Below are 26,023 nucleotides of genomic sequence, written 5' to 3'. Positions count from 1 at the left end.
TGGCCACTAGGGCTGGGTATCGAGTTTCGATACTTACTTGGCACCGAAATGGAAACATCAATACTAAGGGGTATCGAAGTCTACCTTGTCAATCGATACCAATTTTCGATACCAAAACAAAACAGCGTCATTGAGCCTATAAGCATGCGACATGCTTGCACGCCACGCTCTAATACGGCTGGTGATTGGCTGTCATGTAGAGGCATGCAGGAAACGTTACGCCCACTTTAGCCGGTGTGTTTGTTGTGAGCCAGGCGTGCGGTGCGGATATAGTATACAAGAAGTTAGCCACTCAAGCTACTCCTATCCTGGAGTACCATATGGCGAAGATGATGAAAAGCAGGAAAAGAAACAGAAACAACACGGACTGGTTTCCACAGACAAGAGAAATAATTGAGAGGTGGGTCAGCTTACCGCAAGTTAGCGGTTATCAGATCCCTCAGTCTGACAAATCCATGCATCTGGCTGTGAGTTGTAGCTAGCAGATCGTTTAATTAATTGCCGCCGTAACGTTATGCGCAAGCTGGCATTGTGTATTTTTAGCAACTCGTTAACAAACGCTGATGTCATGATAGTTTGTTGAATGTAAATGCGATTCATTTATATTGATTGGCTAGTCAGTGAATGCATGAAGTGGAGCTGTCTCGTCAGATTTGACAAGAATGACGTTCTGTTGCAGCAGTGAGCATTAAACACTGATCTGCAACGCTAGCGTTAATGTTTAATTAATTAGCGTTAACGTTATGTGCAAACGGGCAGTTATCGCCCATTATGTATTTTTAGCAACTCGTTAACAAACGCTGATGTCATGATAGTTTGATAGGCTAGTCAATGCTCAACTAGTCTTCCATGCATGAAGTGGAGCCATCTCATCAGTTTGGACAAGAATAGAGTTCTGTTGCATTATAGGCAGAGCGCCCCCTATCGGCAACACAGGGAGTTGATTGTAACTCGATTGAACGTTGTCCTATCTGCTCCGAACCCTGACGCACGGCGGGTGCGAGGGCCCACGACGCTGCCTGCAGCTTTAATTAGGGCCCGAGCACCGGCATGGTCGGTTGGCAAAGGCCCTATTGTATTCCAAAGGATTATTATTAGGGGTCAAGCACGAAGTGCATGGATCCCTATTGTAATTGTTCCGATTATTAGGGGTCCAAGCACAAAGTGCGTGGATCCCTATTGTATCTGTTCTGATTATTTTTTTATTTTTTTTATTCTTCTCCGGTAAAACTGTATGTACAGCTGTTATGTGACCAGCCACCCTCCTCCTCCTCTTCTTCTCTCTCTCTGATCTCATCTACTCTCTCTCTCTCCCCCTCCCTCTGGGGTTTCTGCTCTAATCACCTGAGCAGGAACACCTGGAGTTGATCAGCCCTGGTTAAGGTTAAATGGAGGCTGGAGTAGAGAGCAGGCAGATCTCTCTCTGACCCACACAGCCCACAGCAGCTCCTGGAGAGGAATCTCTCCTCTCCAGTGGTAACTTTCCTTTGTTATTTTAGTTTAGGCTGGAGTCCCCGGTAGTCCTGTTTTCGGTTTAGTTATAGTTTAACTTTTCTTGTTTATAGGTTTATACTGGCTTCAATGACCCAAAGGGGTTGGCCCAGGCCCTTTTGTTGAGTTTGGCCGGATCTCCAGTCTGTTTGGTTTGTAGCCTATTATTTGTGACTTTGAATATTTTTGGGTTTATTTAAATAAATATTATTTACAAATTTGCAACCTTGTCTGGCGTCCTTAATATGTTTTGGTCTTCTGTTGAGCCATTTGTTGACATACTTTGAAGGCCGTAACAACAGCAGAAACTGTAATGCTCAGCATAGCCAGACTGGGCACATAGATTGGAAATGTGCCTCACTACTCAGAAACAAAAAATGACCAATACCGGCCAGATGGTGGCACTATAACAGACCATTTCGCGTTATGCTCCATATCTTCTGAACCGTGTGTCCTATACTCAAAATTTCACTTCTAAGGGATTCCTTGGATCAATATGCATCTATCTATATAGGCCGCGCCCATTTACGTGTGCCTAGATTTTCCGCCATTTTGAATTTGATCAAAAACCTACTTTTGTGAACTCCTCCTAGACCGTTTGGCCAAATCACACAGTTTTGAAATCATAAATCTTTTAATGAAACACACCCCGACACTAAATTGCCCACAACTCATTAACTGGTCAATTACAACTACTGCTGCTACTACTGCTACCAGTCCCACTACTACCAACACTACTATTCCTACTACTGCTACTACTAGGCTACTACTACTACTGCTTGGAAACCGTGAGGTCACCGGATCTCAACCAAACTTTGTTTACTTGTGCACATACCAACTCTGAATAAATGTGCCTTATTTTTTGTTTATTATGTCTCATATATCCCCCATGTCACCGGATGCTTGGACCCCGCACGCCGCTTGCGGCTATATTCTTATTATACTTACACTTTGCGCGCATTTTCGAGGGCCTAAACATGCACAAAATGTGGCCAAACTTTGCACATCCGTCAAGGTTTTTGGCCAGGGGCGTGGCTAAATGCCTCCATAGCGCCTCCTACAATCTATAAACGGAATAGCCCTCGCGCTAAGTTTCCCCTACAGCTACGAAAAATGCAGGGCACATGTATAATGGCCAGACTAAGGGAAAAGTCTCTTGGTGCCAGGATCCACACCCAACCGGAAGTCAGCCATTTTGAATTTACTGTGCAATATTTCAGACATTTCACCCATTTCCAGGGGTCAGACTTTAACGAACTCCTCCTAAGGGGTTCATCAGATCACCCTCAAACTTGCACAGCAGATAGAAGAGACCCCAATGATGAAAAGCTATTAAAAGTTTGCATTTACCATGGACGGCGTGGGCATGGCTACGCGGCGAAGATCGATGTCTCGCCATGACACACGAAGTCGCTGTCACTCGAATGCACATTGTCCTATCTGCTCCAAACTTGTCATGCATGATAACTGTCCATGCCTGAAGACATCTATATGTCAATATTCATTTACAGTCATAGCGCCACCTACTGGCAACAGGAAATTACATGTTTTTTCACTTACATGAACTGCTCAGAGTGGGTTGAACACATCCACCTCGGATGTGGTCAGAAAATCCTTTACCACCCAATGCAGCTTCATTGTGATGATTATGAGTGCTCATTGACCGGCGTGGGCGTGGCGCCATGGCGAACGTTGATGTTTCGCCGTCACACAGGAAGTTGGAGTAACTCTATTGGAGATTGTCCAATCTCTGCCAAACTGCACGTGCTTCATACGTGTCCCAGCCTGAAGACATCTATATGTCAATATCCATTTAGAGTCATAGCGCCCCCTACTGGCAACTAGGGGGCACTCTGCCTATCACTCCACATGGTCATGTAGATGTGTTCAGGCTGGGATGGTCATCAAACATGTGAATTTTGGGGCGCGTGGGACTGTGTAGGGCCGAGTTACAAACCACTGTCTGTGTGGCCAGTAGGGGGCGCTCTGCCTATCACTCCAAATTGTCATCTAGATGTATTCAGGCTGGGATGGTCATCAAACATGTGAAGTTTGGTGCGCGTGTGAGCATGTAGGGGCGAGTTACAAACCACTTTCTGTGTTGCCAGTAGGGGGCGCTATGACTATAAATGGATATTGACATATAGATGTGTACAGGCATGGACACTTATCATGCATGACACGTTTGGAGCAGATTGGACAATCTACAATAAAGTTACTCCAACTTCCTGTGTGGCCAGTAGGGGGCGCTCTGCCTCTAACTCCAAATGGTCATCTAGATGTCTTCAGGCTGGGATGCTCATCAAACATGTGAAGTTGGTGCACGTGTGAGCATGTAGGGCCAAGTTACAAACCACTTTCTTTGTTGCCAGTAGGGGGCACTATGACTATAAATGGATATTGACATATAGATGGTTTGAGGCATGGACACTTAGCATGCATGACAAGTTTGGAGCAGATTGGACAATCTACAATGGAGTTACTCTAACTTCCTCTGTGGCCAGTAGGGGGCGCTCTACCTCTAACTCCAAATGGTCCTATAGATGTCTTCAGGCTGGGATGCTCATCAAACATGTGACGTTTGGTGCGCGTGTGAGCATGTAGGGCCAAGTTACAAACCACTTTCTTTGTTGCCAGTAGGGGGCGCTATGACTATAAATGGATATTGACATATAGATGGCTTGAGGCATGGACACTTATCATGCATGACAAGTTTGGAGCAGATTGGACAATCTACAATGGAGTTATTCTAACTTCCTGTGTGGTCAGTAGGGGGCGCTCTGCCACTAACTCCAAATGGTCCTATAGATGTCTTCAGGCTGGGATGTTCATCAAACATGTGACGTTTGGTGCCCGTGTGAGCATGTAGGGCCGGGTTACAAACCACTGTCTGTGTTGGCAGTAGGGGGCGCTATGACTATAAATGGATGTTGACATCTAGATGTCTTCAGGTATGTACACTGATCATGCATGACAAGTTTGGAGCAGATTGGACAATCTACAATGGAGTTACTCCAACTCCCTGTGTGGCCAGAAGGGGGCGCTCTGCCTATCACTCAAAGTGTTCATCTAGATGTCTTCAGGCTGGGATGGTCATCAAACATGTGTATTTTGGTGCGCGGGGGACCATGTACTGCCGAGTTACAAAATGATTTATGTGTTGGCAGTAGGGGGTGCTATGACTATAAATGGATATTGACATATCAATGTCTTACCCATAATCCTCACAATGAAGGTTAATCGAGAGCTTGAGGCTTTTCTGACCACATCTGAGGTGGATGTGGTCAACCCACTATGAGCAGTTCATGTACGTGTAAAACTTGTGTAATTTCCTTTTGCCAGTAGGTGGCGCTGTAACTATCACTGAATATTGATCTGCAGATATCTTCAGGCATGGACACTTATCATGCACGACAAGTTTGGAGCAGATAGGACAACGTTCAGTTGAGTTACAATCAACTTCATGTGTTGCCAGTAGGAGGCGCTCTGCCTATAATGCTATATTGGCATGTACATGTGTGAAGTCTGGGATGCTCATGAAACATGTGAAGTTTGTTGCGGGTGTGACCATGTACGGCCGAGTTACAAACCGCTTTCTGCGTGGCCAGTAGGGGGTGCTCTGCCTATCACTCGAAATGGTCATCTAGATGTCTTCAGGCTGGGATGCTCATCAAACATGTGAAGTTTGGTGCACGTGTGAGCATGTAGGGCCAAGTTACAAAGCACTTTCTGTGTTGCCAGTAGGGGGCGCTATGACTATAAATGGATATTGACATCTAGATGTGTTCAGGCATGTACAGTTATCATGCATGACAAGTTTGGAGCAGATTGGACAATCTACAATGAAGTTACTCCAACTTCCTGTGTGATGGCGAAACATCAACATTCGCCATGGCGCCACGCCCACGCCAGTCAATGAGCACTCATAATCGTCAAAATGAAGCTGCATTGGGTGGTAAAGGATTTTCTGACCACATCCGAGGTGGATGTGTTCAACCCACTCTGAGCAGTTCATGTAAGTGTAAAACATGTCATTTCCTGTTGCCAGTAGGTGGCGCTATGAGTGTAAATGGATATTGATGTGCAGATATCTTCAGGCATGGACACTTATCATGCATGACAAGTTTGGAGCAGATAGGACAATGTGCATTCGAGCCAATAGGCAAAGACTTGAGCCCATGATGGCCAGCCCCCTAATCTGCATTGAGCAGCAGGCATAAATGCACGGGCCGCCCCCCTAATTTGCATTGAGTAGGCAGAAATGCATACAGAAAAGGAAAGGAAGCAAGGACGCATCACTAAATACAAAGGAGACATCACTAAATACAAGGCACATAAATAAATGGGAGGTAAATAAAACAGACATAAATAAAATAAAACACACATAAATAAATGCCATAAATAAATGTATAAATGTATAAATAAATGTATAAATGTATAAATAAATGTATAAATGTATAAATAAATGTATAAATGTATAAATGTATAAATAAATGTATAAATGTATAAATAAATGTATAAATGTATAAATAAATGTATAAATGTATAAATACACAAATAAATAATTAAATAAATATATAAAATGTACAAAAATAGGAAAATACACATATATATACATTTATGTCATCTACATATATTTATGATACATATATATGTATTTATCTGCTCATTTATACATTTATTCATTTATTTGTTGATACGGCAGATCCGGGACTCCATAGGCTGGGCGCGAAGACTATGCCAAAGGCTTTATTGACCAAAATCATGTTACGACATCACTGATGATGTCATAGGCATTATGACATGATCAGTGATGTCTAAGAGCAATTAGATGAGCAATTGTGATGTCATCAGTGCATGATGTCATCAGTGATGCAAAGTTAAACAATTGTGCCCTGCGCATGCCAATACAGCAGGCAAGGCCACACAGCAGCCGAGCAAGTTGAGCAATTGTGCGCTGAGTGACTTGAGCACTCATGATCAGTGATGGTCACTCGAGCAATTGTGATGTCATCAGTGATGCGAAGTTGTGCAAATGTGCGCTGCGCAGCGGCCGAGCCCTAGTAGCACTAAAAGTTCCTTGTAAACACTCGGTTCACACCAGGCACTATTCAAAAGCAGCGCTTAACAAAAGCTGAGTGCCACGCTAAACCGGTCACACCAGAAGCACTCTCTTTTCCTCAGTGCCCACTCGGTGCTGCCCTTTCCCCGCTCACAACATGCATTGACTTCATGCCCGGCAGCTCGGGTGCAGCGTGCTGCACACTTGAAAAATAGAACAGAAGCTGAAACTATCGCTGCAGCGTGCCTTCAGCGTGGCGTGATGTGCGGCTGGTGTGAACGAGGGCTAATCCTCTTAAAACCTGTTCACAAAGCTGAGGCCAACTCTTAACTCATTGAGTGCCATGGACGAACATGTTCGTCATTTCAAATAGTAACGTAGAGTGCCAAGGACGGACATGTTCGTCAATTGCGTTTTTTGACGGGGGGGTGTCGATCTAAGCCTCTTACATCGCCTCTTACGATATGGGAGCTATTGAATGTGTCTAACCTATTTTACAGAACCCTTAGGTGGCGACAGTGCTCTCCACATAACAGAAAGGCAAGGAAAAAACAAAGAAGAAGTCGTTATGGAAACGGAAATCGCATCGCATCCGTATGCATCGATATGCTGAAGCATAACGTTACTGCAGCTGTGCCTGCAGCAGCCAATCTGCTCCCACAATTGAGCCGCTCCGTGTCGGTTGCGACAGCACATCCGCACATCCACACCGTGGAGTTGTTATTATTCTCAACTGGAAGCATGGTTGCCGGTGACAAACACACGCGGAACGCTGTAAAAAAGCTGGATGTCGCGCACCCTTCACTGTGCGCACAGCAAACTCAGCAGAGAGCCACCACAGACAGGAGGAGGAGTGTGCAGTTGAGGCGAGGCGGGGCGGGGGGGGGGGGGGGGGGGGGGGGGCACGCAGAGCAGCACACAACACCCAGACAGACCCAGTCAGCAGGACAGGATTGACAAACGCAAGCCAGAATATCCGATGCCCACCAGCAGCAAATCAAGACCAGCAAGAAGCTGCAACCAGCAGCGCACGCAGGGGCCAGCGCTGCTGGTTGTAGCTAAAAAATATTATTCTGCCAAACAAAATTCCCTGGCCTTCACTGTTTTATTGAAGGAAATTATTTTTGAGGTGTGATTAGAAAAGATTAGCTTCAGAGTCAGTGATGTGCTTGAAATGTTTAATTTCACAAAAGGCCAATTATCTCAGCTTCTAGAAAAAAATTGCTGTTTTTGGATGAATCAAGCTATCTTCTCCGGCTCATAACTAAAGAACGGAAAATGGGATCAATAAACTTTTTTTTGCAGATGATAGAATAGAGTCTCATCGTTCTTTGTGCGTGTTCAGTGTTTACATAGTAATATCACACAATATTCTGTGGGCCTCGAGAAATCACTGAAAACGCTCTGAAACTCTGGCACTGGGAGCGTCCGTTCTCCAAAAGTGGCTGGCACTCAATGAGTTAAGCTAAGAGAAAGGGCGGGATTCACCCCCATCGCTTGAAAAATAGAACAGAAGCTGAAACGATCGCTGCAGTGTAGTTTCAGCATGGCTTCAGCGTGGCGCGGCGTGCGGCTGGTGTGAACGGTCTCGCCTGTTAACAAGGATGCCGAAAACAGCGTAGCTTCAGACTCCATAACACAGGTTGCAGTAAGTAATTGAAGCATTTTACTGAACTGTTTTTAAAAGCTTTTACCTTTTAAATAATGATCAAGATAATATTGTGGAAATAATTATTTTATTTTTTAAACGTTATTTAATGCCTCTACAGTGAGAGAGGAGACAGCGTCTGGTGCGAGCAGAAAACACGGAAAGTATGACACTGATTATTTAGGGTTTGGTTTGGTTTGGTTTTGCCACAGTGTGTGCTCTGCAAAGAGGCCATGTACTCTGGCGTCATATTGAGACCAAGCTGCCAAGTTTGATGGCTAATTGCCACAGGAGTTTTTCCATAGGAAGTTACAAGAATTGCTGTCACAGAAGAAAGTAGTTGAGACATTTAGCACTGTAAATACAAAGGCTACCAAAGCATCATATCGTGTGGCGTTACGCATAGCTAAGGCTGGTAAACCCCACAACATTGGTGAAACATTAATCCTTCCTGCTAAAGATACAGTATGTCTTCGCCGGTAATGATGGGAGAAGCTGCTGCCGCCAAGCTAAATGTCATCCCAATGTCTGACAATACAATCCAGCGACAGTGATATTGCCCAGAGCGCACATAAGGATTTACGCTCAATGGGTGAGACAGTGATGTGAAAAGCAGTGCATGGTGCAGTGATGATTTTGTTTGGTGTTCAAATATTTGACGAAGTAGAATTGCATAGATAGGCTTTACAATGAAAGTTTTTGGTTGTTGAATTGAGGTTATTTTTGGCAGGGTTATTGTTGAGTCCATTTTCAATTACTTATTGGACTGCAGGGTTCAATTATTTCCTAAAGGTTTTTAAAATGTTTAAAACAGATGTTTGAAACAAGAAGGATAAAGATGTTTTAAAATCTTAAAAGATAGCTGTCTACATGTTCTATCAGGGAAGGCTCATACTCCAACACTTTGAAAACCCCTGATTCGTACTATTCATATCGACAGAGGCCTACTGATCCATATCCTTGATTAGAGAGTTGTAACTGTTGTCCCTGCTCCTACCATCAGTGATGGTTCCTTTGAGCAGCGTCTCCATCTGCTGGAGGTTAGTGGCATCTCCTTGGAGCAGCTGCCCTACAAAGGAAAGGAAGGCAGTAATGAGAGGAGAGAAAGAGCAGATCGAATGAAACAGTGTTTTTCAATTGTGTAATTCATGCAACTAACAGTTTTTCTTCCAGGAAACAAGGTGCTGATAAGATTGATCTTTTTCACGGTTAAATTGGACTCAGAAATCAGGATATAGATTTCAGCTGTTTGACCCCTGTGTCAGTAGATGGAGCTACAGGGCCATCTACTGGGGGAAAGAAGTAGTACACCCATGGTATGAATAAGAGATTTTAGGCCTTCCTAACCCCAGAGTAATGAGGAATAATGTTTTATATTACGGCGCATAGGACGTGTAACATTTAGAGATGTGTGTGATAGTGCATGTGAAACAGATTTGTTTTTATAAAACCCATGACTGTACGAGTTAAACTAAAATGATGTAATGACAAAATACTTTTTTGCCCATTCATGAAAGATGTAACATTTACGAATGTAAAGTTTTACTGTCTGTTCGTTATAAATTGAGCAGACAGAAAGGTATAGTAGTTATGAATGTGGAGTTTACTCTCTTGTCATTATAGATTGAGCAGACAGATCCTGTGAAGTATCATATGTGCAACTCTGATTAGGAGAACAGGTAGGAACTGCTGTAATGTCCATTTTCTGGACTCAAGAGCGGTTAGCTAGCTAAGATTAAGTAACCCAACCCAGGGGGAAGTACGCCCCTCATCTGCATAAGTGTCCTTGCAACAAAAGCAGCGAGGGTCCAGGAAAGCAGGCTCTTTGTAACTTTCAACTCCGCCAAGCAACTTCCCAGGAGGCCGCATAGGTGACTCCTGTGAGTGGGCCCTTTTCATAACGCGGACCGCTGCTTTCCTGCTAGGGAACAACCAGACGACCTGGTTCCCCTCCGCTGCTCACATGTTTTTATCGTTTTGATTTCCAGCTAAAATAAGTGTTTGTTCTAGTCAGTACGAGACGTCGTTAGACTATAGACAGCCACTCTTTTCCCATTTTTCGATTTGCTTTCTTAGAGTTTAATCAAAAGTATAGATCTTCATCTCTCGTGGCCAAGAGACGTGAGTGTTTTAATAAGTGTTTTGATAGGCGTCTAACGAACAGCGGATGCTTTGCCTCTCCATCGTTCACGACAACCCCCTGAACCGACCAAGGACTGCATATCACCAAGGCCTGAAAATGCCATCACCAAAGTAGGAGAAAAGACAGACTTCACAGTTTCGCCCGCCGGTGTGCCGCTCAAACGAGGAAGCTCATTTTACGCTGCAACCTGGAAACGGCGACAAAGTAAGCTTGATATTTCCCTCTGAATTGTGATGGAATTGTGGTTCTGGTGCAGTTCAAAAGATCTTATTCAATGGCCTTAGTTTAACAAAATTAGGCTATTACATTCCCCCTCTTCTCTTTGATCAGAGTCGCTTTCGGCCATGTCTAGGAATAATCAATGCAAGCTTTGTTGTTGTATTGATTGCTGAAACATAGTGCATGTGTGTTTTATGGTACCAAATGATTATTGTGATTCATATTGGGTAATGTGATCTCTTATATGCTAGTTTGTTGATTCCTCAAGTGTGTAACGAGCGCTGGAGGGCTTGTGGTTTGTCTTATTTGATGGTTTTCAATAAAGGCTTTCTGTTTTGAAGGTAAAACACGCGTTCAGTGCTTGTTTAATAATACTAGTCGATTAAAGATCTCTCTTCCTTCAGAATGATTTTCTGAATCCTACTGTGTCCTACGGCGGCTGTTAATTGTCTCTAAATTGCAGAACCAGTGGGTGGTGCCCCCAGTCTTAATATATTTATTGAGTCTTATCAATAAATATATTAAATCCATATTTCTATCTAAATTCCTTACACTCGCCAGAGCGACAGCGCCATGCGGGCGGCAAGGGCGTTAAGTCTGGGTCTCTCCGTGTCAGTGCATCAGTGCACGGTCATGTTGGGACTTATGGCCTCAGCGGTGGACGTGCTCCCGCTGGGACGGCTACACATGCGCCCTTTCCAGATCTGGTTTCTCAGACATTGCCTGGACCCGGCCAGGGGCCGTTATCGCAGGATTCCTCTGACGTGTCCAGCCCGGCGGGTATTGGGCAGGTGGGCGAGAGGTAACCCCTGTTACCTCTTGAGAGGCACTCTGTTGGGCCCTGTCCCGCTTCAGGTTGGTCATGCGCACCGACGCCCCTCTCTGGTGGTGGGCGCGGTGTGCGGAGGCCTCTCGGTGAACGGCTGGTGGGGAGCTCAGGAGCTTCACCACATAAACGTGCTAGAGCTGGAGGCGATTCGCCTGGCTCTGCTTTACTTTCAATGGCTGATACATGGGCGCCATATTCTGATCCGTTCAGACAATATGGCAGCGATCGCCCACCTGAACAAACAGGGCGGTGTGCGGTCCGCAGCGCTGAACCAGTTAGCGGCGGAGATTCACCTGCGTATCCCCGTATCCTTTCGCTGTCGGCGGTTCATGTGCCAGGCCAGCTGAATTTCGGGGCCGACTTGCTGTCTCGGGGAAACCCGCGTCAGACAGATTGGTGCCTCCACATCCTGCCATTTGAAGCTTCTGTCTTTGAAGACTGCGCTGCTGCTGGCCTTGTCGTCAGGAAAGAGGGTTGGTGTCCTGATTGCCCTCTCGGTGCTCGCTGATGATGGACGCAGGGTGACGTTGCAGCCTAACCCTGCGTACCAACCTAAGAATATCAATGCCAGCTTTAGGTCTATGGTCATAAACTTGTCAGCTTTCTGTCCCCCGCCGTTCAGTTCGGACGAGGAGCGATGTTTGCACATGCTGTGTCCCGTAAGGGCGCTCTCGGCCTACGTGGCGAGAACGCGCTCGTTACGCACTACGAACCAATTGTTGGTCTGTTTCGGGCAGAGAGCCCAGGGTGGACCCCTTTCACACTGGATAGTGGAGGCGATTGCTTTGGCATACTCTGCTCCCCCGGAGGGTATCAAGGCGCATTCTACGCGAGGCATCGTGACGTCTTGCGCATTATTGCGCGGTGTATCGGTGGAGGACATGTGCGCTGCGGCTTCATGGTCCACACTGTAGGGCCTAGTTCCTCATTGCGCGGCTCGCGAGCCGCTGGCGGCTCTCGAAGCTTTAGTTGGCGGCGCTAAGAAATTGAAAAAAAAAAAAAAAAAAAAAAAAAATCCCTGCTCTCCCCAAAATTTCAATAAACCTTTATGGCATATTATTACAATACAACAATACTGGTGTTGACAGTAATAGAAGGTGCCAAATCATTCAAAACAATAAGCATTTTGCTTTTAGGAGTATTGTGCCAGCGTGCAGCGCTGTTCCAAAATGTGACAACGTGTGTCGTTGCCTGGGAAACGCACATCCCATAATACAACTGTTCGCATCGCATCCCATAATAGTATGATGATACTTGGGATGCCATTGCGAACATAGATGTGAACAGGTTAGCTAAAACTTCAGCGTTGCCAGCGACGGCCCCCACCGTTGCGGTCGGGGTACATTTCGAAATCCCTTCAGGCCTGAAATATTTTCTCGGGGAAACTGGTATATATATGTGTGTGTGTGTGTGTGTGTGTGTGTGTGTGTGTGTGTGTGTGTGTGTGTGTGTGTGTGTGTGTGTATGTGTGTGTGGAAAACAATAAAACAAAAAAATGGTAGGCAGATGTGCTTGGTTGGGGTGGCTTTCGGTGTTTTGCGGTAAAAGTGGCTCTCCTATTGACTTTGTCCTGCCAGTGCGGCTCTCATCGAAGAAATAGTGAGGATCACTGCTGTAGGGCATGGGCAGTTTGCCATGCGTCCGTTGTTAACCTATGCCTCTCAGGGTCGCTCTGAGGAGTGCTCCCTGCAGCAAGTTGGCACTAGAGTGAGAGCTTGAGTTCGAAATGAAGTAAAACGTTAGGGTTGTGCTACAACCCAGGTTTTACGAGTGAGAACGAGAACTCTCACTACCCAGCCTTGCTGCGTCGATTGCGCAGTGGGCTGGATGAGTTGGAGTGAGTGGCATGAGAATTGGGCGGACGTGACGCAATCTCGGGGATTGGCTAGTGGGTGGCCGCGCCATTCTCATGTATACTATGTATATGTATACTATATACTATGTACATGTATACCATGCCACCTATTGGTGGATGGGTGGTTTTATAAAAAGGTCATTTTTGGAGTAAAATTGAGTTCATCCAGTGGCGCTGGCATGGCAGCGATAATCACTAGAGTGAGAGCTCTCGTTCTCACTCGTAAAACCTGGGTTGTAGCACAACCCTAACGTTATTAGGCTACCTTGCCTTTGTTTTGCATCATTTCAAAGTGAAGTTACTGTTTTTTGTGCTTGAAAGTTACTGTGATGTGTTCCTATACTGTGTTCTGAAGCACACACATGCACGCACGCACGCACACGCACACACACACACACACACACACACACACACACACACACACACACACACACACACACACACACACACACACACACACACACACACACATAATTTCAAATAAAATTGAGCCTGGATCAAATCATGGCACTGTCTCAAGGGAAAATGTTGATGGAGTGGAGATGGCGTTGAAACATAAAGACCCAGACACAACTAAGTACAATTACTTCAGCAATCACTGAAATTGACTAGTTAACGTTAGCATGAGGCAGTCAGCTAGCTAGTGCGAGCCAGCTAACGGTAGCTAGCAAGTATGGCCCATTCCATTCAAACTCGCATAACGTAAAACTTGAAGGCAAATAATATCCATATAGTTGGCTAGCCAGTGTTCTGAAATCATGATGACTCATTATTGGACACAGTCACTGTTTGACAGTGTGGCAACTGCCCAACACAGCTCTGTCAGCTAGCCAGTCACGCCAACAAAGGATTGCCACATATCCAATGATCTGCCTTCAACTATTTTGACTGGACAACAAGAAAACTTTAAAGTCATTTTTCTCAGTTCTGCACTGTGGGAAATGACTGCCTTCGTAGGGCAGTGCTGTGGGACACTTCTTGCCCCATCACAGTCTCAGTGAGGGCAGCGAAGATGTGCAGCTTCCCTGTCAGGCTTTGTGCTATCTGGGCATCCTGCATCATAAGAGAGTCTGGACATGCAACAAAACGCAATATCAATACGAGTGTGTGTCCCCTCAAAGTGGATCCTCTGATAAGCTTTGCACCCTGACAGACTAGTGCCATCCGATTCAGCAAGTGTATGATACTCTGCTGGCTCTTACCTTGCACTCGCAGTCTGGTTCTGGTCTCCTCTTTCCTGTAAAACACAGTCAAATTTTTACATTATTTATTTACTATCATTTTAATTTCTCTTGAATGTGTTTCCATTTTTTTTCTCTCTTTATACATACGTTAAGTTTTATTGTTGTAAAGCACTATGTAAACTTGCCACTGTTCTATCTATCAAAATACCAAGACTGTCCTGCTGCTCCTAAAATGCCCGTCTCACATTTCTACAGCCCCCTCTATGAGGGATTTCCAGGTGTTGCATTCCTCTTTGGAGCGGGTGTGGATCTCATACATCTTTGGCTGCTTGGTGTTGATGAGGAACATGCCTTTGTTGTTGTGAGCCACTTCCTTAATCATCAGATTCTGGAGGAAGATCACTGGGGGCTTGTTATCCTGCAGTTAGAGGAGGCAACACAGGAGTCACAATAGTATAATGGGCATTACTAATCTAACTATTATCATGATCAGTGCTGTGTAGGGGTCTCACGATACACTAATTTCACGATACGATACACGATATTGGGTTCACGATAACGATACGATACGATATTTTAACAATATTTTTTTTAACAAAAGTAAATAATTTTTATGTATTTATTCATCATTTATTTAACCATGTGAGTCCCGTTGAAATCGAAACCTCTTTTCAAGGGAGCCCTGGGAAAATACTGGAAAAATAGTCTTTCATTTGAAATACACAAAATACAAAACAAATGCTGTTTTTGGAAATTGTTATTATAATAACTAGAAAACAACATGGAAGATAATGCTTCTCTTGCAATAGAATGTGTCACACTGTCACAAACTAAATGTTTGTTGCATGGTGAAAGAAAAATAAAGTATACAATCTATTTCTTAAATAACTCATGCTCAATGGTCCCTAAACTTATGTAATCTTATGTACCCCTTGAGCTGTTTTGCCATGCCAGTAGTAGTCTACCCCCTGACTCATGCGTGTTGATTCTGCTAAATTTGTTCTATTATTATTTTTAAAAAAATTACGATATCATTTTTTTCTGACGCATATCGTGACGTTTTGATATCGCAATATATCGTGCGACGAAATATCGTGACACCCCTAGTGCTGTGTTATGTTAACTGTCAATGTCCTGGATCATTTGATGATGGTGTCATCATTAATCACAATTCTTTTTTTAACAAACCAAATGACAGATGGGGAGAAATCTTTACTAATGATATCTACAGTATTATATTTCAGCTACATAAAAGAGTAACTATAGATGGTTTTAACTTGACAACAAAAACATTCTAAATTGAACCCCGGCTCACTTCCTGTTGCAGTGTTTGCTATGGACATAAAAGAAAAAAAAACATTCAAGTGCAGGACTGACCATTCCGTGAAAACCGTCTATAGCCTACAGCTGAGCGGCGAAAACAAAAGTAACGATGTCGAGTGAATATTTCTGCAGTTTGCCGAATGCTGAGAAAAAGGAAGTGCTGTGGGGTTGCGCTCTGGTGAAAACCGTCTATACTCTAAGTTTATTCTAATATACAAGGATGTTTCCTGGAAATTAAGCGATGTTTAGCAAGAACTCACCACAGCAGCAAATATTAGTTTTGGATCTTTTTCTTGTAAGAGGAGAAGAATGTCTGAGCACAGCACAGCGATGACATCTGTAAGGAAAGATAGACAACCCCAAAGAATCAAAATTACTCAAAGGAGTAAACATGTCAACCTCCATGAATGATGCAGGCATCCCTACCTAAAATACACTACAAGAGTTTCCCTCCGATTTTACATAGGATTTCCAGTTGGGCTCAGTCTGTTTGTTGACTGTAGTCTGCAGTTGTTATGCCAATTATAGCAGCAAAATCTGTTAGTGTATTATGGTTACAGATTTCTAATCGTCAAGGGTAAACTACCTCCCGACTCCAGTCAGAGCCACAACGATTATATCAAACATGTTTGAATTTTTCTTGTAGTGTAAACTGGTTCAACGACCCAACTCAACTCAACTCAACTCAACTCAACATGTGCATGTGGAATCCCATCAATATCCAATGAAAAACTAGGAGGCAATGAGCCAAAAGCAGTCAAATAGCTAGTCTTCATAATATGAAAAATAAGGGGGGTGCATGTGGACCCCTCCGACGATACGCCGTAATGACAGAAATTATCCTGTTTCGGTCCATTTTAATGATATGAGACATGACATATCTACACTTCGTTTCTATGGTCTAGAAAAACTAAGGGTGCCATCTAGAGGTGGTGACATGGATCTGCTTTTGAAAAGAAGAGAAGTCTATTGGATTTTCACTTTGCAGACTTTAGCTCCTAAGGGTCTTAATGATGAGATGTTACTTAATGTGATGTTGTAATCTGTGGATTGACCTTACAACTTTCCTTGAGTGATATGTACTGTTATTGTGAATTATTGTTGTTGTTGGATATATAGGCTATAATGTTATATCCAATTTGGAATTTTATCCATGTGATATGTATTGATGAATTTTTTCTACATGTATACTCTAAAAATGTTATCTTATTTACTGTTAATTATTGTTGTTGGCTGTATGTAGGCTATAATGTTATCATCTAGCCACACCCACTGTTCCCTAATCAAGCTCACCTGAGCAATTGTCTTTTAAAACCTGATGAAGGTCTAGCACCGAAACGTTGTTTCCCTATTTATTTTCTAATAAAGAGTTTACCAGTAAGGTCAGTGTCATGCGGGATTTTCTCTACTTTTAGACCCCTCCGAGGTGCCCTACTATGAAGTTCATATAGTAGGGCACCTCGGAGGGGGCAACACGCACCCCCCTTACTATTTTTCCTAGTCTGGATTTTTGGCATCCATAGGACCTCTATAATAAAGATTTTGATGATCCCAAGAAAAAAACCTGTCCAAAATGTTTTTTTTCAATCTTTTATTACCCTTATGACACTCGCTGGATTGCCGGCAGGAACGCCGGTGAGACTGTCTTTCAGAGACTGTGGCACGCTTAAATTTTGAGCTAGGGAAAAGGTAGGGAGATCATTTGAAAGCAGACAACATAAGGTTTCCAATGGGACCAAGCTTGTCCTGCCAGCTTGTCGGCAAGGGGGCTAAATATCTAATGATTCAAAATCAGACACAATTTTGGCGAGGGAAAAACGGCCATCACCATTTTCCAAATGGTCCCTTGACCTGTCACCTCAATATATCTGAATGGAAATGGGTTATCCCACAAGCCTCCCCTGTACAGACATGCCAAATGTATGCTCATCTGATGCAGTTTTGGGCAAGAACCACACCCTTTTTTGCATGCAGTAGGCCTGGAAGAGTGTCATTTCCGCCTATTGCAAAAATGGTGTATTTGACCATTTTCTGCATACTGGGGTCCGTAAAGAGTCTTGGAATTTCATAAATTTGGGTATGACTGGACAGCTGAGACTCTTCACTTCATTGTACGACCTGCTGGCTGGACAACGGAGCGGTTTCAGTCAGAGGCTCCGTCAGCTTCCCTGTAGCAAGGAGCGTTACAGGAGGTCTTTCGTACCCACCGCAATAACAATTTACAATAACTCCTGGACACGCAGAGAGAGGAGGGCCCTCCTCTCCCTACCGCCCCCTCCCCTCCCGCCCTCCTGAACATTGAATCCTATGCACTGTACACATGCCCACATTGCACACTCACTATGTATAGTATGTATAGTCATATCAATCATTATATAAATAACAAACTGTACAGCTTTAGTTTAGTTTGAGAAATAATATAAATATAAATAATAGTATTATTCAATACTATTTAGGAGTATTTTTAGTTGATTTAATTTAATTTACCTACAGTTTCTGGGAAACGTAAGATGTAAAGGCGGTATTAGTAAAGTGGTATATATTGTATATTGTATATTTTCGTATTGGTTTGTTTCTTTTCTTATTGCAATATTTTAATACTGCTGTTTCTGCACCTTACCTTAGTTGTGTAACTTTTTTTATTTGTGTAACTTTTTTATTGTTTAATTGTTTAATGTCATTGATGCTCTTGTCATTGATGCTCTTGTCACTGTCATTGATGCTACTGCTGCTGTAATGCCAGAATTTCCCCTCGGGGATGAATAAAGTACTCTATCTATCTATCTATCTATCTATCTATCTATCTATCTATCTAGTGAGACACTTTTTTGAAACTAGACCTCACTGTATGAAAAGCAATGACCTATGGTTACCTCTAGGACAGGGGTTTTCAAAGTCTGAGACTGTGGGCCTTCCCCCAGACAAAACTTGGAAAAGGGAGCCCTCCTCACTCAACTCCTGGATGCCTATGGTATCAATATTTTGTTATTTGATCCCCATAGACACTCAACAATTGATCCACGATAGCCTGATATTGCTGTTTGACATACTTCAGACTACACCAAATACATAAAAATGTCTGTCTGAAGGCATTGATTTGCTTCTGACTCTGGGAAAGTCAGATTCCCAAAACTACTGTATCTCTGAACTATCTCTTTAACCAAATCACACACATTTAGGCTATTCTATGAGATCTCCTTTTAATAACTAATATATCTTTTCACTTTATAATTTGACTGAGCCTCCCCTGAAACTGCTTGGAGCCCTTTGAAAACTCCTGCTCTAGGATATTCATAGCATCATGAACCTTTGCAACCACGAACTAGAGACCTGGGTCATTCAGACAATGCATGACTATTGTTTCTGAGCAATTTCCAAAACTGAAGTGCTGTAGTAGAGGAAGCTTTAGTTCTGATAGTCCTCTTCATCATCATTCAAGTCAGCCTCAATGGTCTCATCTTTCTCTTCTTCCTCCTCTTTGCTATCGGCCTCCTTATCAAGTATGTCAACCAGAAAAGCAGCTGGGCCGGATGGATTTGGTGCTGAATTTTACAAGAAATTCTGCGACATTCTCGCCCCACTCCTCCTCAGAATGACATCTAGCTCGAAGAAGGACAAAGTCTTCCCTAAAACACTGTATGAAGCTAACATCTCCCTTATCTTAAAAAAGGGGAAGGAGGAAGTAGACCCGGCCAGCTACAGACCCATAGCACTCCAGAATTTTGACAGAAAAGTAATCACTAAAAGACAACATTTGTCATCCATCATTCATCCTGATCAGACGGGGGTTCATCCCAAATAGGTTCTCCTTTTTCAATGTCAGACGCCTCTTTAACACCATATACGCAGATCACAGTAAGACCAGTGGTGCAGCAATTTTGTCACTCGACGCACATAAGGCGTTCGATCAGGTCTTACATGGCCTTACATGTTCGAGTCACTGCACAAATTCAGGTTTGGTGATTCATTTATATCCTGGGTAAAGCTCATATACGGTATGCTAGTCCGACATGTTCAGTTATAACCAATGGCGACAAGTCAACCAGGTTTCCATTACTTCGCTCGGTCCAGCAGGGTTGCCCTCTCTCGCCAGCCCTCTTCGCCATTGCGCTCGAGCCCCTTGCTTTAAAAATACGTGGTCACCCAGATATCACAGGCCTGAAGGTCAGAGGTATTGAGACATGTATCAGTTTGTATGCCGATGACGTAATAATATACCTACATAACTCAGAACAATCGATCCCCCCTCTCCTAGAATCAGTGGCGTGCCGTCCATTAGGCGAACTAGGCAAATGCTAGGGGCGCTTGAGCCGTTAGGGGCCCAGAGAGGGTAATTTTTTTTTTTTTTTTTTTTTACAAATACTTTTTCATGATAATAGGCCTACTATTATTTTACAATAGTAGACAAAAAATAAGCAGAACAACGTCTTAAGTCTTTAAATAATAGTGAAATAATTTTTCTAATTCTGGCTTTCTGGCTGCCTGGGCTGCAGCACTTTCACCATGGTCCCTAATCCATACCACCCCACCCCCTGCGCGGTCACGCCCCCTTCTACCTGCTCGGAGCTTTTTCCCAGAGTGGGGGAAGGGAGCTGGAAGGTGGGTGCTGAGGGTGCTGCAGCACCCCCTGGTGGCAAGAAATGGGATTTTCGAAATTGTTGGATTTGGCTGTCTTGTGTTTATACCACCAACAAGATGCATTAAAAAACAGTTTGTGCTTCCCAGCTCTAATCTTATTTCATACGCTCTCTCTTCAAAAGTGTTTGATTTTCATCATAATCTGGTTTTCCATAATAATAATAATAAGTTCAGAGTTTATGCCTGTGTTGCTGTCTGTTGTAGTGTAAAACGACTAAAGGGAGAGCAGGTGCTTACATGAAAGTGAGTGAGAAAAGGAGAAGATACTGAATAATGACATCACAACAGTATAATTCTAATGTTAATTTAAAATTAAATATTCTTCTAAATATGGATGAAAGTCCAAAAAAAGTCGAATTTTCTTCGCCGCTGCCCTCGCGGGCAGCACCGAGAGTCCCTTCCTTACAGCACCCCCTACCTGAAAGTACTTCCAGCACCGGAGGGCGATTCTGAACCTGCACTGCAGTGGTGGAATTAGCTGTGATATAATTTTTATTATATTTTCTTTGGGGGAGGGGGGGCACCAGCAAAAATCTTGCCTAGGGCACCAACTTGGTCAGGCACGCCACTGCCTAGAATTAATCACCTCCTTCGGTAAGCTGTCCGGATGCACAATTAACTGGACAAAGAGTGACTTTATGCCTCTCTCTGATGTCTTCACCCCTGGTTTCCTGGAAAATCTCCCATTCAATTTGGCAAAGGACTGCCTCACCTATCTTGGCTTGACCATACCCAGAGATCCTCAACTAATATTTAAGTTGAATTTTGGTGATTTTGTTCTAAGACTTAAACAATGTATAGAAAACCCTGCCTTTGTCCATGATTGGCCGTATAAATTCAGTTAAGATGGTTTCACTTCCCAGGTTCCTCTATCTGTGTCAAAACCTTCCCATCTTCCTTACATCGGCTTTTTTCAGAGAACTGGACTCCATAATTCTCTCCTACATCTGGAATTATAAGAATCACAGAATTTCGAAATCCATTTGCAAAAGCCCAAGTCTGAGGGAGGGCTGGCCTTACCAATCTTTAGGCACTACTACTGGGCTGATAATGTTAGGGCTTTAATGTTTTTGCGGCAAGGGACCCCTGACAATTTAGCTCTTGGGGCCCCCCTGTGGCTGAAAATGGAGGCCAGCTCTATTGTCAACTCCTCTCTGCCAGCCATCTTATTTTCCAAGCTGGAGAGGCCAGGGACTTTTCAGAAATTGGGTTTTGTTGTGAGAAACTCGCTCAGAATTCTAAACCAAGTTAGGAAAGCCTTGAATCTACCAGATGTTTCCATCCACACTCCTATTTGTTTCAGTCACTTTTTTGCCTCTTTGGTCAGATAGAAACTACCATGCCTGGAGTGAGAAGGGTCTGACTTCTATACATAGATGGTAATTTTGCATCCTTTGATCTATTGAAAAGGAAGTTTGAGTTGCCCAGCACAAATTCCTGCAAATCAGAATTTTTTTTCGATCCAAGATTCGTGCCTTTGAAGCGCTCCCAAGTGAACATGCTTTTTTGATGTTTTGCTGAGCCCTCCTCACTCCAAGCACCTCATCTCTAGGTTTGTATGTCTGTTTGACAACTGCACCATGGCCTCTACTGAGAGGAGCATGGCAGGAGGAACTTGGTACTGATTTATCTGACATTATATGGGAAAGGAGTTTGTCGGTTGTGCAACTCTGCTCAGTTAACACATTCACTGCCAGCCATTTTTTTTTTACTGTAGTTAGGTTCTGCCAGAGGGTTTTTTTGAGGATTCTGGCTCATCTTTCAAGACCCGAGGATTCTTTTCTGCTAAGATTTTGTGAACACACAATATCTCAAAAGAACTAATAGAATGTGTGCTTTCTCTGTCTAAAAGAGTTAGTTTGTAGAGTTAGTAGTTATGTAAGCATTAGCAGTTGAATACAGCATGGTTTCAGCGTCAGAAAAATTATTTTGAGATAAACGGCTTTTTGTGAAATTCGATAGAACAGTCACTTTAACCATTCATTTTTGGCATCAGTAAGACGTCAGACATCTAAACAATAGTTTTGAACAGTAATTTCCTCCATAACAGCAGGAAACCCCCCTCTGCTTCCAACTCCTCCCTCCGTGGGCGTTCTTCTTGGCTGCAGCGGGCATGTCACAAGCTTGTCACCAGTCTCACTGCTTTGCTGCTGCTCCTGCCTGTCTGCGCGGCCGCTCTTTGAGGAAGTCTGGATGGACTCGCTCGCTTCTTGGAGTTTTGGTTGAGAGCTTTGATGAAGCTTTTGCGATTCTGGTCATATTTATGCTGCGTGTTTCAAAGTGTGTTCCACCGGTAATCTATTATGCAAATTTGCAAACCCGCACCGCCAGCAATCAGCGCGAAAACCCATTTTCATGAGAATGGCTTCGTCACACTGCTTTTTACTTGCCTTCCTCTAGTCAGGAAAGCACTGTCGCCACTTAGTGGGTCGGTGGAATGGGTTGTACACGTTGTACACGTCCAATACTTATATAAGAGATGTAAAAGGGTTAGATGCACATCCCACCGTCAAAAAAAAAAAAAACGATTTTTTTGACGTCTCAACTCGTCGTTGGCAGTGAACGGTTGGATTGTGTTTGACGAGTCAACTCGCCATTGGCAGTGAACGTGTTAATAGCAGACACCAGCTAATCCAATTTAAAGTTGCTCACCATCTCCACTAGTGATGCGTGGGTCAGGGTTTTTTAAGGCCCGCCCCAACCCAACCCGTCATTCCAGCTAATAATTCTCCCCCCCTCTCTCTCTCATACACACATACACTCACATGCTGCCGTGCCGTGCGCGACAACAGTTGTACTGCTCTGGATGAGTTGTCTTTCTTCAATTAATCCAAGGTCTTCAAATGGAGGTAGCAGGTAGAGGTAGGCTAAGGCTACAGAAACAGTTCTTATTCTTCCCCATTTCTTTTAATTACCTCATGCGCTCTCAATTGGTCACGTTACTAAACGTAGTAGTGCAGCAGGTGCGCAGACGGCTTGCAGATACGGCTTCAGACTCGCTGTCTGATTTATTTTAATTACCTCATGCTCTCAATTGGTCACGTAGCCAGCCTACTCACGTTGCAGTAAAGTTGACAAATAGATCACAGTCGAGTCCACAACAGAAAATCTGCGGTGGCATTAGTTTTATGGACACTTCAAATAATAATTACAGCAAATAATCCTTCCAAAATGTTTGTTTTGAGAGCACATAGGCTACCTCATTGAAGCGTTTCTTTACTCAATGTAGGCTATAGAGCCTAGTTCCTCATTGTGTGGCTCGCGAGACGCTGGCGGCTCTCGAAGCTTTAGTTGGCGGCTCTAAGAAATTGCACAAAAAAAATTTTTTTTTTTTTTTTTTTTTTTTTTTTTTTATTCTCCCCCCCCCCCCTGCTCTCCCCAAAATTTCATTATTACAATACAACAATACTGGTGTTGACAGTAATAGAAGGTGCCAAATCATTCAAAACAATAAGCATTTTGCTTTTAGGAGTATTGTGCCAGCGTGCAGCGCTGTTCCAAAACGTGTCAACGTGTGTCAACTGTGTGTCAACTGTTCGCATCGCATCCCATAATAGTATGATGATACTTGGGATGCCATTGCGAACATAGATGTGAACACGTTAGCTAAAACTTTAGCGTCGCCAGCGATGGCCCCCACCGTTGCGGTCGGGGTACATTTAGAAATCCCTCCAGGCCAGAAAGATTTTCTAGGGGAAACTGGTATATATGTGTGTGTGTGCAGGCGCGGACTGCATAATCGGGCACGTCGGGCAAATGCCCGGTGGCCTGGCCTGGCCTGGCCTGCAAAAAAAAAAAAAAAAAAAAAAAAATATATAATATATATATATATATATATATATATATATTTATTTATTTATTTATTTATTTTGGTGCCCGCAGTCAGGCCACTCACTGAACAGCAGGCCAGGCGCCGCCTACTGGTTTACTAGTGGTTTTATTACTTTATTCAGGGTTAAAGTGGGTGCATCTCATTGTAAAATTGGACTCGGCCCAAATTGGGCTTCAAACGGCCCAAATCTGGCTTCAAACGGCCCAAATTGGGCTTCAAACGGCCCAAATTGGGCTTCAAATGGCCCAAATTTTTCGCCGCCGCCCTTCGGACACCGGCACGTGCGTCGGCCCGTATCGGCCTGGCCTGCTTGGTATCTAATGCCCGGCCTGAATTATGATCCCAGTCCGCCCCTGCCTCCCCCCACGCCTAAACCTAACCTCCCCCAGACCCTAACCCTAAACCTAACCTCTCCCACCCCCCACGCCTAAACCTAACCTCTCCCCACGCCTAAACCTAAGGTCGGCATTGCGGGTGGTCGGGAGGTTAGGTTTAGGCGTGGTGGCTGGGAGAGCTTAGCTCCAGCCGGTCCACCGACACGCTGCACGCCGCATCGCTCGGCTGGTTCTGCTTGTGGGCTATCGGCATTGTGGCCTGTCGGCACTGCCGCCTGTCGGCACATAGACGCGGCACCGATGTACCAACTCACGGGAATTTGCATCGCCGCAGAAGAACGGGAATAATAATAATAATAAACCAGAGTAAAAACAAGAGGGTTTCCAGCCCCTTCGGGGCTTGCCTTGAACCCCTAATAATACTAACATTTGTAAATACAAGTAGTGGCCCAACCACTGGCCCGGCTACTAATAATAACGTTTAATAGTAATGTCTCTGTGGCGCAATCGGTTAGCGCGTTCGGCTGTTAACCGAAAGGTTGGTGGTTGGAGCCCACCCAGGGTCGAGAAGTGTTTGGGGGGCATGGTTGGCATTTACTGTCGATCAAGACGGAACGAGTGTAAAATAATGTTGCATAATTTTAATAATATGGCATCAGTCGACCCAGTAGCTTAGATAGAAAATCTAATAGCTGGTGAATAAACTTAGTCCTGAACTGCTGAGCGGGCTATCACAAGCCAGCAGTATCAGTATAAACTTAGACTTGACCTAATTTAATAATATGGCATCAGTCGACCCAGTAGCTTAGATATAAAATCAAATAGCTGGTGAATAAACTTAGTCCTGAACTGCTGAGCGGGCTATCACAAGCCAGCAGTATCAGTATAAACTTAGACTTGACCTAATTTAATAATATGGCATCAGTCGACCCAGTAGCTTAGATATAAAATCAAATAGCTGGTGAATAAACTTAGTCCTGAACTGCTGAGCGGGCTATCACAAGCCAGCAGTATCAGTCTAAACTTAGACCTAGACTACCTAGACCTGAATTAGCAGTATAGTATTAGTCATCCTAAATAATCCTAATAAATTTTGATTTGACCTAATTTTATTGTTGTCTATAGAGTTAGTTCCACCTCTGCGCAGATTCCTCCGCTCTCTTCTCTCTCTCCCCCTCAGGTGTCCTTCATTGGCCTGACGTACACCCCCGCCGCTGCAGCCCTAGGTCCGGCCGTCATCGCCCTAGCCACCTGTCGCCACTCTAGGCCATCTACCCACTACTCCTTCTCCTGTCTGACACCCTGACACCCCGGGCTCATCATCACCACTGACCCCTATCCTCATCATCCTGGTCACCTGCCTGCCTAAGGGAAGGGGGGGGGGGATGCCCCTCCCCTTCCCCCCCGGCCTCATCATCACCTCCAACTCCTATCCTCCCCTCCCCTCCTCTTAATCATCACCTC

The 26,023-nt window shown here is 44.1% G+C and overlaps 1 protein-coding gene across 2 annotated transcripts in view; it reads right to left on the bottom strand.

Moving 5' to 3' along the window:
• The window catches only part of LOC310791782 (uncharacterized protein), a 134,980-nt gene that overhangs the window by 55,647 nt on the left and 53,310 nt on the right, over positions 1-26,023 (bottom strand). For both annotated transcript variants that reach the window (XM_083653446.1, XM_083653447.1), the window contains exons 7-10: positions 16,015-16,091; positions 14,677-14,849; positions 14,450-14,484; positions 9,199-9,270 (exon numbers count right to left, since the gene is read on the bottom strand). In XM_083653446.1, the coding sequence (XP_083509572.1) occupies positions 9,199-9,270; positions 14,450-14,484; positions 14,677-14,849; positions 16,015-16,091 (357 nt within the window). The remainder of the gene's footprint in view (positions 1-9,198; positions 9,271-14,449; positions 14,485-14,676; positions 14,850-16,014; positions 16,092-26,023) is intronic.

This window comes from Poromitra crassiceps, assembly GCF_964638095.1.
Source record: "Poromitra crassiceps genome assembly, chromosome: 17".
Classification (NCBI taxonomy): Eukaryota; Metazoa; Chordata; class Actinopteri; order Beryciformes; family Melamphaidae; genus Poromitra; species Poromitra crassiceps.
Note: the sequence above shows the minus strand (reverse complement) of the source record. Positions and strands in the feature narration are given on the sequence as shown.